Source organism: Microtus oregoni, unplaced genomic scaffold (genome assembly GCF_018167655.1).
Source record: "Microtus oregoni isolate MIOR12 unplaced genomic scaffold, Mior012 000035F_ref0000213, whole genome shotgun sequence".
Taxonomy (NCBI): domain Eukaryota; kingdom Metazoa; phylum Chordata; class Mammalia; order Rodentia; family Cricetidae; genus Microtus; species Microtus oregoni.
This window is the reverse complement of record NW_024543094.1, coordinates 12,351,637-12,365,834: the sequence shown is the minus strand read 5'-3', so window position 1 is coordinate 12,365,834 and position 14,198 is coordinate 12,351,637. Positions and strand designations below refer to the sequence as shown.

The 14,198-nt window shown below is 41.0% G+C and overlaps 1 protein-coding gene across 1 annotated transcript; it reads left to right on the top strand.

Moving 5' to 3' along the window:
- The first annotated feature begins 8,433 nt into the window (after positions 1-8,433).
- Positions 8,434-12,255, top strand: LOC121432745 (mitofusin-2-like). The gene has a single exon (XM_041630900.1). It carries the CDS (start codon positions 8,717-8,719, stop codon positions 10,988-10,990), a length of 2,274 nt encoding a protein of 757 aa, XP_041486834.1. The 5' UTR covers positions 8,434-8,716; the 3' UTR covers positions 10,991-12,255.
- Positions 12,256-14,198: the final 1,943 nt, after the last annotated feature.

Genomic DNA, 14,198 nt, shown 5'->3' with positions numbered 1-14,198 from the left:
TCCAGGTGCTAGACTCTTTTCCTGTTTGCTCAGAAGGCTGTTGTCTAGGACAGTGGTCTGTAAGTTTTCCCCTTAAATAAATAACCATTTTATTAATCATAATTACAAACTGGTATGGGATTGTTTTGTGACTTACACCTTCAGAGATTATTTCCATGTATTTTCATGATTTGATGTAGAAAAGAACTCAGTATCTCCTAGGACTTTTCACTGGGGGAAGACTCGTAATGCTTCACTGAATTTGTATCTCTTCTGTGTTTCATTCCAAACACCTTCCTCCTGTGTTCATTGTACTTGTGAACCCACTAAATTATAACAGGACTATTTCTATATGCTCAGTTCTGTAAGCATTTCCAGGATAATCACTGAACTTGAGGTCCATTTTGAGGTCCTCTGGTGCAAATTATTGACTATTATTGCATGGTTATGAAGAAGTTATGGGATGTGAAATTCTCATTATTATCTAGGAACAACCCAGTGAAAGTAAGTTAAAACTTATTACTTCAAAAGTCCAACTATCCTAAGATGTAGGGGAAAGACTCCTGAAATCACCTCTGTGTCTGTGATCTCCACAGTTACTGTTTGTGGATACTGTTAAGTTTTACAGGAGGTGAAATTTTAGTGGCCAGGAAACCAGTCTCTTGTTATGTAGTAAAGTGACAAGAGAATGAAATTCTGCTTTTGGTTCCTCTTTCAGTTCCTGAAAATAAGCCACTGGAGGCTAGAAATTTAGCTATAGAAGCTGGGTTCTGCCCCATCGATACTGCTTATGTGTGTCAAACAGAAAAGGATGCAGGGAAGGCTATTTGAAGCTAGATTGCACCTGGCATTGTGACAAAAGAAGACATATTCTTCACTGCAAAGGTATTGTGTGTGTAGTGCTCAGCTTTACAGACTAATTGAAGTGTGATATAAGCAAGTAAACACTTAAGTGATTAGATGATTAATTAACTGATAAAATGTACATACTGGTACAACTTTTATTTACATGTAATTCATAGAGGAGTTCATGAAAAGCAGAAAAAGATTGATTTTCCATTGCCTTCAAATGTATCACTCTAAATTCCTTTTCTTTTCTGAGCCTCAGTTCAAAGAAGTGTATTTTAACAAAATCTGTGAATTCAGGTAAAACTATGAAGTTGTGACTTTCTCTATCACTTTGTTAGCATTGTAAAATCTATTGTATTCCAAATACTAATTTTTATCTTTAAATATTGAAGAGCAGTAAAAGAGAACTTTGATGTTAAAGTACATGTATTAATGCCTGTCACACATTAAAATGTTATCTGTTCCTTCTGTTCAATGATGTAAGCAAAGGGATGTTAATTCTTTGTTATTTTAAAATATAATTAGATTAATAATTGCTTTTGATATCTCTGAGATAAAATTCAGACACTGAATATGAATAATTGTAGATATAAATTTTATGTTTTGAGAAATTTTCTTTTATTTTTAAAAAGGGTTGAAAACAAACATAATCATAATCATGTTCATATGTGCAATTCAGATTAGTGGTACAGAACAAAGGGAGTTTTATGTCTCATGATTATAAGTCTTTATATTGTACAAATATGTCAGTATTAGGTAAAATGAAGCCTCCACATTTGGATTATTTACTAATCTAGGATTACTTCCTTTCTTTCATGTATATAGCTTTGGTGCACTTTCTTTAGATTAAAACTGGCTTGATCTTACTTGGAAAATCATTGAAAAACCTTCAACTGGACTATGTTAATCTCTATATTATTCATTACCCAGTGCTAATGAAGGTAAACAATTTGAATGAGCAGAATTAATCAACTTTGACAAGGGCATAGTTATTTTTCTGGATGAGTCAGATAAATTTTTCTAATATTTCCTGCAAACTCAAATTCTGTGTTGTGTGGTCTACTCAGAATAGATTATATAAATGGCTATAAATTTGGAAGCCAAACCAATTGCTAAATTACTGATTCAAAAAATAATCTTCAAAAATGTCACTATGTATTTCTTATATTACATTAGTCGGTATTTGAGTTGTATTCCAGCATTTTTTTGTTTCATTGCGACAGTTTAAGCTTCCTGATTACCTCCTTATAGCATCATTGAGTTCTCTACCATCAAAATTACCATTGCATATAATCTTTATTGACCATCTTTAATAGACTTGGTTTTCTTTTGACCAGATATATTCAGGTATAAAAAGAACACTGATTGTTTGGCTTGAGTCAGGACTGAAACCCTTATTACTTGAAGTCAAAGTTTTATATCTACTGAATTTCTCAGTGAAAGAGAAATATCTCACCAGAAGCATGAATAATAAGTAATGAACATCAGTTAGGAGACTACAGGTAGATCTATGAGAATAATATCAACAGTAATAATTAATATGTATTTAAAATGTATATATTTAGTTTATATAAGAGACTAGTTCAAGCATCTAAGAATATTTCTTATAATTCCACACACAAATCACCTTGTAAATGTAAGTACATAGAATGATGTTCCACCTAATACACATTTAGTGTTCTATTTCTTCTTTATTAAGTTTTAATTGAGCTATATATTTTTCTCTGTTTTCTCCCTTCCTCCTCCCTCTCCTTCTACTCTCTCCATGGTTCCCATATTCCCAATTTACTCAGGAAGTCTTGTATTTTTCTACTTCCCATGTAGATTAGATCCATATATGTCTTTCTCAGGGTCCTCATTGTTGTCTAGGTACTTTAGGATTATGAACTGTAAGCAGAGTATTCTTTGTTTTATGTCTAAAAGTCACTTATGAATGAATATATATTATATTTGTCTTTCAGGGTCTGGGTTTCTTCACTCATATGATGCTTTCTAGACCCATCCATTTGTCCTCAAATTGCAAGATGTCATTTTTTTCACTCTGTAGTACTCCATTGTTGGTTGTCATGCAAACTGGTACAGCTGTTTTGGATCTCAGTATGGCAAAATCTCAGGAAATTAGGGGACAACCTACCTCAAGATCCAGCAATACTACATTTGAATATATACTCAAAGGATATTCAATCATATCACAAAGACATGTGCTCAAATATGTTCATAGCAGCATTATTTGTCATAAACAGAACCTGGAAACAACCTAAATGCCTTTCTGCTGAAGAATAGTTAAGAAAAATATGGTATATTTACATAATGGAGTATTACTGTTCCATTTCTAGCTATTACTATGATTATACTTGTATTTAGTGAGATTATTGTGAAGACTATTTATGCTCCAGTCAGGAGAGGATCTGTTTCCAGAAGATGAACATGGGAATACATTATTGGACACAGTGAATATCTGTGCCACATGGGAGGTGAGTAGTTGGAAGAGGGACAGTGGAGGAGCTGAGAGAGGGAAACAGGGTCAGGCTTTAAAAAATGAGGTATATGCCTTTGAGTGTATAAATTCACTCTGTGTTACCAGAGTGAGGGGGAGGCATGCATTACTACAGTGTAATGAAGGGCAATGAATAGGTCCTCAGGACAACAGGAATGAATGAGACTTGCCAGAATATGTGTTGTGAAAATCTCTGGTTCTTAGTAAGAACAAAGGAATTCTTTCATGACTGTCACTTTCTTCCTCTATTATCTTCACTCTTTTGATTATTTTACATTCAGTTTCAGTGATCATCTGTGCAGTGTCTCCCCAGTGCACTTTCTCAATGCTAGTGTGATAATGATCAAACTCAGGGTCTATCACCACTAGCAAGTGCTCTGCCACTGAACTGTATATCTAGAGCAAAATGGTGTACTCTGAACTGCTCCACCTTGTATTTATTTCAATGTAAATACGACTCTCCACAGCTCCTTTGTTTCTAGGCAGTGGATAAGTGTAAGGTTTCAGGATTGGTCAAGTCCAACTTTACTAGCAGACAGCTGGAGAAAATCTTGAAGAAGTCTGGTTTCAAGCACCAGCCTGTCTACAACCAGGTGAGAAACTTCACACTCCTCTTAGTCTCATACTTTTCCTTATCTCTGTTCTGATGCCTCCAGTCCATTTGTCACTTCCTCAATTCATCATGAACTTTGCTGCTATTAGCAGCCTTCCCCCCACAGAAAATACAGTTCTGGGTCATTACGTTTTTTTCATAATAACATGAAATTGAGACTTTCCAATATAAATTTTAAATATATATGTGCATTTCATATTTTTTTCAAAAAATTCTATCATATTTTTCAGGAAACATTCTAAATAATTGTTAGACCAAGGAAGAATATTTCTGTTTCCTAACTTATCTCAAAATAGTGTCAGTTTGTCACATGGACAAATATAACCAGATAGTGTATATCTCCACATACTTGTTTTCTTTATATTTTCCAATATTTCCTTTAATTTTTAGAATTACACTTGTTTGTGTGCATGTGTTGTGTATATGCATTAGTGTGTGTACGTGTGTGTGTGTGTGTGTGTGTGTGTGTGTGTGTGTGTTATGTTGCATATGTGGAAGAGGACAGGAGATGACTTGTCAGTTTCACAGAACAAACTCAGGTCTGGCTTGTCAGCAAACCTCTTAACCCACTGAGCTGTCTCACTGGCCCTATTTATGAAACTTTCTTATGAACTTCTTCAAAGTTAGTTTCTCTAAGTGTTCACTTTCAGAGAGTTACAAAAATATCTCCCAAGAATGAATATGTGATCAGACATTGTTAGACTTACATTGAGAGAAATTAGCAATAATTCTTTTACATAATATGAACCTGTTTATATTTAAATTTCTGGAAATGTCTTCAAGTTGTAATGCAAAATGGAATTTGAACTTCAATATCTGATTCATAACATATTAGATATATTTGTAAAATGTCTTGTACCATTATGCTCCCTGCACACACACACATATCTATGAAAGTCCTTTTGGAATCCAATTTAGAGTCCACAATTGATAACCCCTTGATGTGAAAATTTTGGGATAGAACATTTTGTAAACCTGTTTTATAATCTAAGTAATTAATAGAATCTCCTCTTTGTATTTTTTCAGGAACAATTTACCCAAAAGGGCAAAATGTTCTTTACTTCTTCAAATATTTTCTTTAAGTATCTATGTCTGAATCATGTAGTAAGATATTGTCAAAATAATTCTAAATAATAGACTGAGGAAACTGTAAACAAATCAATTCCAATGGTTGTCACATAATCTATTGGAAAAAGAAGGTTAATCTGGGCATTCAATTACTGTAATATATTATGTCCCTGTAAATTTAATGCTATATTAGTCACATAAGGCTTTAATTTCCTCTTTGTCCATCTGGCCTATATATTTGACCTATCTCTTGTTTTGTTTTACCTGAGATATAATTCCAATCCCTAAAGTCGTACATTTGCCTCCTGAAGAGTTCAATTTGATTCTCAATCTTCCTCCCAGATTTCTCCTATTTTCTCTCTCTTCCTGTCAGCCCCACCTATCCTTTCTTCTGCCTTGCTATTGGCTGTTCATCTTTTTTTTTATTGAGAAAAGGAGAAAAAAAAAACAAGTTTCCACCTCCTCCCAGCCTCCCATTTCCCTCCCCCTCCTCCCACCATTCTGGTGGCATTACTGTTATATCTTCCCCTATGTCTACAAGTCCATTAATATTTATTCTTATTTTAAAATTTGGTCTTTGTTCCTTTATAGAAGCTTGCCAACATATTTTCTTTATGGCATTTTCTTTCTTTTTTTTTTAAGATTGTAATTCATGTTTTTTTTTTTTTTTTTTTTTTTTTACTTAGAACACAGAAGGTGGATTTAAGTGAAGTAGAGGGATGGGGAAAGAGAGGAAGGGCAAGCAGGTGTGAGGGAGAGAGAGTTTTAGAGAGAAAAAGGAAGCTCTCAAGACAAAGTCAAGCTGAAAGGTTAATGAGTAACTGGAATGCTGACCCTGGTACACCAGCTGACAGCACAAAGCTCTTAACTGAGTTAACAAATTATAACTTAAATACTTCAAAAAGCTTAATTATGGTTACAAAATGAACTTCAGAAAAATGATCCTTTATCATAATATCCATTATTAAATACTATCTATTGCCCATGATTAAGAGATTAAAATACTGTTTTATAGAAATAGTGAAATGGCCTTTTGATTAAATACTAGTGTAATATCAAGAGCCCAAAGATTATTACTGCTCTTTATGGCATTTTCTAAACCTTTTGTTTTCATCTTTTAAAGCATCCATAGAAGTAGGTTTTTTTTCTATAGTAGGCATTAGGTTTCTGCGTGGGAGTTTCCCCCATGGTGACATGGAATGACTGAACCAAATTTGACATGGTATCTGCAAAGGGTTACCTTGACTGTCCTTTGTTGACCTTCACTCATTGGTATAATGTTTCACCTTCTGGATACTCCAGTCTTCATTTGGATAATCCCTCAAAGAAATATTGTTCCCAGGAATACCCTGTCTACAAGGTAACCAGGTTTGCACTAATTAAACACCAAACATTTTGATTTTGTTTTATGTCTCTGGAAATTATCCTAGCCACTTATCATCATGGTTATCAGATTTACTATTGACTGTATGTTATATCCATTCTTTTATGGGTGGTAATCTTGCCTTTCATAAATTAATTATTCCTTTTCATTTTAAATTAACATTTTCAAAAACCAAAGATTCAGTTAGTATTGTCTGGCTTCTAAGTTTGGTATCATTCTATTTACAGATGAAGTCAACTTTTATAAAAGAAATCAGTGACAGTTTCTTTTGAGTGCTGTATAACTTTAGTAAATATCTGTGGGAGTCTTCTGTTTTGTGTTGATTTCATTCATTGGTTAAATAAAGAAACTGCCTTGGCTTTTTGATAAGACAGAAAATTAGGTAGGCGGAGCAAACAGAACAGAATGCTGGGAGAAAGAAGCCGAGTCAGACAGACTCCATGCCTCTCCTCTCTGAGACAGAAGCAGGTTAAGAATCTCCCTGGTAAGCCACCAGTTCGTGGTGCTACACAGATTATTAGAAATGGGTTGATCTAGATGTGAGAGCTAGCCGGTGGGAGGCTGGAGCTGATGGGCCAAGCAGTGTTTGAAAGAATACAGTTTCCGTGTAATTATTTCCGGTAAAGCTCCCGGGTGGTGGGACGCAAATATCTCTGTTCTCTTTCTAATTCTTTTATTCTGTCCCAAACTTTCAAAGCTGCTGCATAGCATAGAGTCAAGGTGCGGTCATCATATATAGACTGCCTTTATTCATCAGCATAATTCCCTTCTCAAAAAAGTTGATCTTGGGAAATTTCAATACCTCTAACCCTACTTCACTGTTCAATTGTCCTAGCTCCATCTTTCCACAAGCATGACTGCAATTGAGGACCAGATTTTGATACTGCTGTGACCAGTTCTTCCAGTCATATAGGATAATTCTGCTATAAGTTGACCTTGATTTTAACATCTGCCTCACAAAAGGTGAATTTGTACCATATGATATTATCATTTCTTTAAATTTCCTCAAATCTAACATCTCCACAAGAATCCAGTTAGCTCTTATACAGCATTCTATGTAACTGTCATTTGACACTTGTTTCTGTAGGGTGACTAGATAAATTAATGATGTTGTTTAATAGCCTTGATCATTCCTCTCTAATTTTATAATATTATGGTGGGGTAGCTTATCCTATAAATTCTTCTTCCTGTATCTGAATATCTCTTAAGGCTTGTAACTTATTAGTCAAAATGGCATTATTTTCTCTAGTAATTTTTTCTAAGACCTATATCTTGGCACTCATATCTACCAAATTTTTAGGAATTACCAAATCACTATTTTTGAGAATTTCCAAAGTGAAAATGCTTATTATTAACATTGCATAAATCCCAGTTAAGTTACATATCCCCTTATTTAATTGCTCCATTCATAAAACATTCATTATGGAATCATACAGTGACCTAACTCCCTCCATTGTAATGCTGTTTCCCATTTTTAGCATAGGGGAATTCTCTCCTTTTTGTAAAACTAATTTCCTCCAAAAGTCCCATCAAATCTGCTGAGGATGACAGTAAAGTGTGAGACTAACTACTACTGTTTAGCACATCTGAGCAGAGAACACAGGTGGTGCACAACCTGACTGATTACAACTGCAACTGTTTGTATGCAGCTATGAGCTGAGAGTGTGTGGCAGTTGCAACAACAGTAGAAGCTCAAACAGGTACCAAGGCAGCTACCTAGCTTGGCAGAAAATCAAGGAGAAGAGCCCAGAGGAAGCCAACAAACCATGGGTAATAGTGAGCTGGCTATATAAAAAATGCACACAAGTGATCGTGTAGAAGAAGCCCTTCTGGTGAGAGCTGCCTGAAGGCAGAGCTGACTGATGGTGAGGGACTAACTACAAAGCATTTGGAGTCCAAGAGCCTGTGGAGATTGCTATATAATAGCAGCAACAGAAAAATCCCAGACCCACTCAGAGGAATGGGGCAAGAGTGGAAAGCCAGCTTTTGAAGCACGGAGTCTCTGGAAGCTGTCGCATTGGAGTGGTAGGGATGAAGTGACTGAGCTCCTAGGCCATGGGCTCATCTGGGCTGCGTCGGGACGAGTGACGAGTGCAGCCCCTTCCCCTCCCTCTTCTCTCTGTGTGGCCCCGGCTAGTGACGTTGTGTGTGTGATGGCCGCCGCGAGGCCGGGAAGGTGAAGCTGGGACAGGTGGAGTCAACACCATCAGTAGCCAACCTGGACCTGAATCAACACAGAAGAGACCTCAAGTTCTTTTCATCATCTTGACTCCAGCCATGTCCACGATGTCCACCCTGTAAAGGTCTCTTACCAGCTAAAAACGAGATGTCCCTGCTCTTCTCTCGATGCAACTCCATCGTCACCGTCAAGAAGGATAAGCGACACATGGCTGAGGTGAATGCTTCCCCGCTCAAGCACTTTGTCACTGCCAAGAAAAAGATCAATGGCATTTTCGAGCAGCTAGGGGCCTACATCCAAGAGAGTGCCAGCTTCCTTGAAGACACCCACAGGAATGCAGAACTGGACCCAGTTACTACAGAAGAGCAGGTCCTGGACGTCAAAGGGTATCTGTCCAAAGTCAGGGGTATCAGCGAGGTACTGGCCAGGCTACACATGAAGGTGGCTTTTTTCGGCCGGACGAGCAATGGGAAGAGCACCGTGATCAATGCCATGCTCTGGGACAAAGTTCTGCCATCTGGAATTGGCCACACCACCAATTGCTTCCTGCGGGTGGAGGGCACAGATGGCCACGAGGCCTTCCTCCTCACTGAGGGCTCAGAAGAGAAGAAGAGCGTCAAGACTGTGAACCAGCTGGCACATGCCCTCCATCAGGACGAGCAGCTGCATGCAGGCAGCCTGGTGAGTGTGATGTGGCCCAACTCCAAGTGTCCACTTCTGAAGGATGACCTCGTGCTGATGGACAGCCCTGGGATCGATGTCACTACGGAGCTGGACAGCTGGATTGATAAGTTTTGCCTGGATGCTGATGTGTTTGTGCTGGTGGCCAACTCAGAGTCCACACTGATGCAGACGGAGAAGCAGTTCTTCCACAAAGTGAGCGAGCGTCTCTCCCGGCCCAACATCTTCATCCTGAACAACCGCTGGGATGCCTCTGCCTCGGAGCCTGAGTACATGGAGGAGGTGCAGCGGCAGCACATGGAACGCTGCACCAGCTTTCTGGTGGACAAGCTGGGCGTGGTGGATCGAGCTCAGGCTGGGGACAGGATCTTCTTCGTATCTGCCAAGGAGGTGCTCAGTGCCAGGGTCCAGAAAGCCCAGGGCATGCCAGAAGGAGGGGGCGCTCTTGCAGAAGGGTTTCAAGTGAGGATGTTTGAATTTCAGAATTTTGAGAGGCGATTTGAGGAATGCATTTCCCAGTCTGCAGTAAAGACCAAATTTGAGCAACACACAGTCCGGGCTAAGCAGATTGCAGAAGCCGTTCGTCTCATCATGGATTCCCTGCACATTGCCGCCCAGGAGCAGCGAGTTTACTGTCTGGAGATGCGGGAAGAGCGGCAAGACCGGCTGAGATTCATCGACAAGCAGCTGGAGCTCCTGGCTCAAGACTATAAGCTGAGAATTAAGCAGATTACAGAGGAAGTGGAAAGGCAGGTGTCCACAGCCATGGCTGAAGAGATCAGACGCCTCTCTGTGCTGGTTGATGAGTACCAGATGGACTTCCACCCGTCCCCAGTTGTCCTCAAGGTTTATAAGAATGAACTACACCGCCATATAGAGGAAGGCCTGGGCCGGAACATGTCTGACCGCTGCTCCACGGCCATCACCAACTCCCTACAGACTATGCAGCAAGACATGATAGATGGCTTGAAGCCCCTTCTGCCTGTGTCTGCGCGAAATCAGATAGACATGCTGGTCCCTCGCCAGTGCTTCTCCCTCAGCTATGACCTGAACTGTGACAAGCTGTGCGCTGACTTTCAGGAGGACATCGAGTTCCACTTCTCCCTTGGATGGACAATGCTTGTGAACAGGTTCCTGGGTCCCAAGAACAGCCGCCGGGCCTTGATGGGCTACAGTGATCAGGTTCAGCGGCCTATCCCTCTAACACCTGCCAACCCCAGTATGCCCCCCTTGCCTCAGGGCTCCCTCACACAGGAGGAGCTTATGGTCTCCATGGTTACTGGCCTCGCCTCTCTGACATCCAGAACCTCCATGGGCATTCTCGTGGTTGGAGGAGTGGTGTGGAAGGCAGTGGGCTGGAGACTCATTGCCCTCTCATTTGGACTGTACGGCCTCCTCTACGTCTATGAGCGGCTAACCTGGACCACCAAGGCTAAGGAGAGGGCCTTCAAGCGCCAGTTTGTGGAATACGCCAGTGAAAAACTGCAGCTCATTATCAGTTACACTGGCTCTAACTGCAGCCACCAAGTCCAGCAGGAACTATCTGGGACATTTGCTCATCTGTGCCAGCAAGTTGACATCACCCGGGAAAATCTGGAGCAGGAAATTGCTGCAATGAACAAGAAAGTCGAGGCTCTGGAGTCACTTCAGAGCAAAGCCAAATTGCTCAGGAATAAAGCTGGCTGGTTGGACAGTGAACTCAACATGTTCACACACCAGTACCTGCAGCCGAGCAGATAGTGGGCAGCGGGGGCGGCCTGCGCAGAGAGGCAGGGCTGCACCTCCCATGGGCTCCAGTCCTTGGCCACTGCGGAGAGAAGGAAAGCATCCACTGTCCTGTACTGTTTGAGCCTCCACACCAGTTACCCGACCCCTGCAGGAGACCCCGGTGCACACCCTAATTGGAGACTGACAAGGATGGGTCAGCTCAGCATGAGGAGTCACGCGTGTCGGTGTCTGCTCAGCATGTTCACCTGGTTGAAGTTCGCTGCATTTGAGAAGGTCTTCCTCAGGGTAGCACCCTGCAGAATACTGAGGGGAACCCTCACAGGCATCAGGCAGACACTCCCACCTTCTCCAGCCCAAGCAGGCACACCTAGCGAAAGACAATGTGGGGGTGACTGGACTCCCCAGAAGAATTCAGGATAGTTCTGGAAGGGCCATGTTTGTCCCAGAAGGACTTGTATCTTGAGTTTGGCCTCAGCTTTAGCGCTTTTCCCCACTTGCAGTCTCTGAGTTGTGCTTGGTGGCCAGGCTCAGCACACCCTGGGCTTTAGACTCAGGCAGCTCGTATGGGAGGCTGGGGACCTCTGCCAGGCAAAGCAGAGGGAGAGCTCAGGAGAAGGCGTGTGGATTAGGGTATCAGATGTGGTGGTGCTGACGTCTGACAGGATGAGATGGGGCTTGCCTCCCTTCTTGCCATTGAGGCCCTTGCTCTGATTTCAGCTCTTGGCCTGATGGTCCTGGTTTATTAGTGAGAGCTAGTGTGGTCCAGGTGGTTAAAGGATGTAGCAGGAGGAATGGTGGAAGATGGGGCTGCCTGGGGTGGCTGGAGAAGGTGGGTACAGAAGAGATCCCTCTCGCGACCTGACCTAGCACTGAGGGGCGCACAGCCTGTGAGCCCACCTCCCTAACTCCAGCTCATCTCTGCCTTGCTGCAAGCTCCCCGTGGCCACCATTCTCTAGACTGTACCCTGTGTCGATGCCTGCAGCTGGCCACAAAACAGCATGAGAAGCCAGGCTGCCATTTTCCTACTGCCCTGACCCTCAAGCCTCATCCCATTCTACTCCTGAACCTCCTGCTGCTTGCTTAGCCTCCTGTTGACTCTGAGCTTCCCCTTGTTGAGGGTTGAAACTGTTACTGGTCAAAGTGGGGAAGATTCCAGTCACCCAGGTGGATTGTCTGAAAAAAACAGTTTCAGGTTAATGAAGACTTGTAGACCGGGTAGAGAGTGTCTTAGAGATAAACCATTGGGCTGCATCTCCTCCCAGAAGCCCACAGCCAGGAGCTCCCCTAGGGACAAGGTCCTGCTGGTTGGCTGCCCATGGCCATGTGCTCTCTTTCCCTTCAGCCTACCCTGTTTACTGGGATAGTGATGGTCTTGATCCGGCTCAGCATGTAATGGGAAGAAGTCATGAGTGTATTACTAGTCTGGACAGATGGGGTCACCTCACAGTGGGTCAGGACAAATCAGTGTCACATGATCCCAACATGTTGTATTCTTTTGGGGGGGGGGAATAGAATAAACTCTTTTTCAGTATAAAAAAAAAGAGTGGAAAGCCAGCTGATTCTGTGGATCTGTTTGCAGCTGTGTTCATTTGTCATAGCTGAGTTGCTGAAAAGCCAGGGATGAGCAGCTATCCCATGCTTTTGTGCCCCAAGTTGGATGCTAGGTACAGTGTAAGTCTAACTAATATTATCAATAAAATCAGAATCAGATATCAAGGTAAAAATCTGAAAAATCAGGAAAGCGGAGGAGCAGCCACAGTGACTTCTTACCTTTTCCATTCTTTCATCCAAAAGGCTTGAGATCTTGTCCCTGCCCCACCTATTCACTTCACTCCCTGTCTCCTTTCTGCACATTCCTCCAGATATCTAATATTAACTAGTCACTAGCTCCATACTCCAATTCCAAGCAAGTTTTATTTTTCAGAACAAAAACAAAATATCATATAACACCCATCATTTTACTCTAAGGAGTGTCTTAGTGTTTCTATTGCTGTGAAAAGACTCCATGGTCACAGTATCTCCTATAAAGGAAAACATTTAATTGATGGCTTACAGTTCAGAAGTTCAGTCCATTATCATCATGGTGAGGAGCATGGTGGCAAGCAGGCAGACATGGTGTTGTCTACATCTAGATCAGAAAGCAACAGGAAGTGGACTGTAACTCTGGGTGGTATATTGAGCATAGAAGAACTGAAAGCACATGCCCACAATGAAACATTAGCTTTAATGAGGCAATACCTACTCCAACAAAGTCATATCCCTTAGTGGTGACACTTCCTTTAGGAGCCATTTTCTTTCAAACCACTATATTCCATTCCCTGGTCCCCAAAATTCTAGCCATATCATAATGCAAAAAATGTTATCAGTCCAACTTCAAAATTCCCCATAGTCTATAACAGTCTCAAACTTATTTCAAAATCCAAAATATCTTCTGAGACTCATCTCAATCTCATCTCAATCACCTGTAAAATTATCTTGGATTTTTTTGCTACTGTGTTTTGTCCTGAAACTTGTAACATTAGGAATTCAATTTTTGTGCTTTGTTTTTGTGGGTTTTTTTTTTAGTATTTTTTTAAAAGTCTTCTTTGACAACAGGATCCTATTGCTAAGGACAACATCTATATAGCTCACCGAATGTAAAAAGATCAAGTTTGTACCTTCACGGAGCCTTCACTTCTAAATTCTAATCTCTATAGCATGAAACAATACTCTACATAATATGAATAAAAATATGGACTTCAGCTTTATCATAAAACCCTCAACCTACAATCTCTCCTGCCTGTAAGAGGTGTTAGGGTAATCAATGTTGGCACAGAACTTGTAGGAGTAGCCAAACAATTTCTGTTTTAACAACAGGACCACATACAAGAGGGAGGCCATGCCCTACACTTCCTGGATAGAGACCCAGGGAAGAACCAAACACTATCGTACTCTCATTGGCCTGTACAACTTGATTCACTTCATAACAAAGCTGTAATTCCAGGTCTCTGGCTTTTGGTAGAAGTCTAAGTATGTAGTGAGAGAAAACAAAGGTTTCTGTGAAACACAGAGGATGGACTGTGATTGGGATCACAGTTCTCTGACCTCAGACAGAACTGGTTTGAGTTCATAAAGGCTCAGATTTCAGTGAATTGCTATAGGTGCTGCAAGAGTTTGTTTATTTCCCTTGCTGATTCTTTCATTGCTTTGGACACAGCTTCTTAAAAGAGCCTGAATAAT

Coding starts and splice junctions, on each gene's coding strand:
- LOC121432745 (XM_041630900.1), top strand. CDS start 8,717: ATGTCCCTGCTCTTCTCTCGATGCAACTCCATCGTCACCGTCAAGAAG.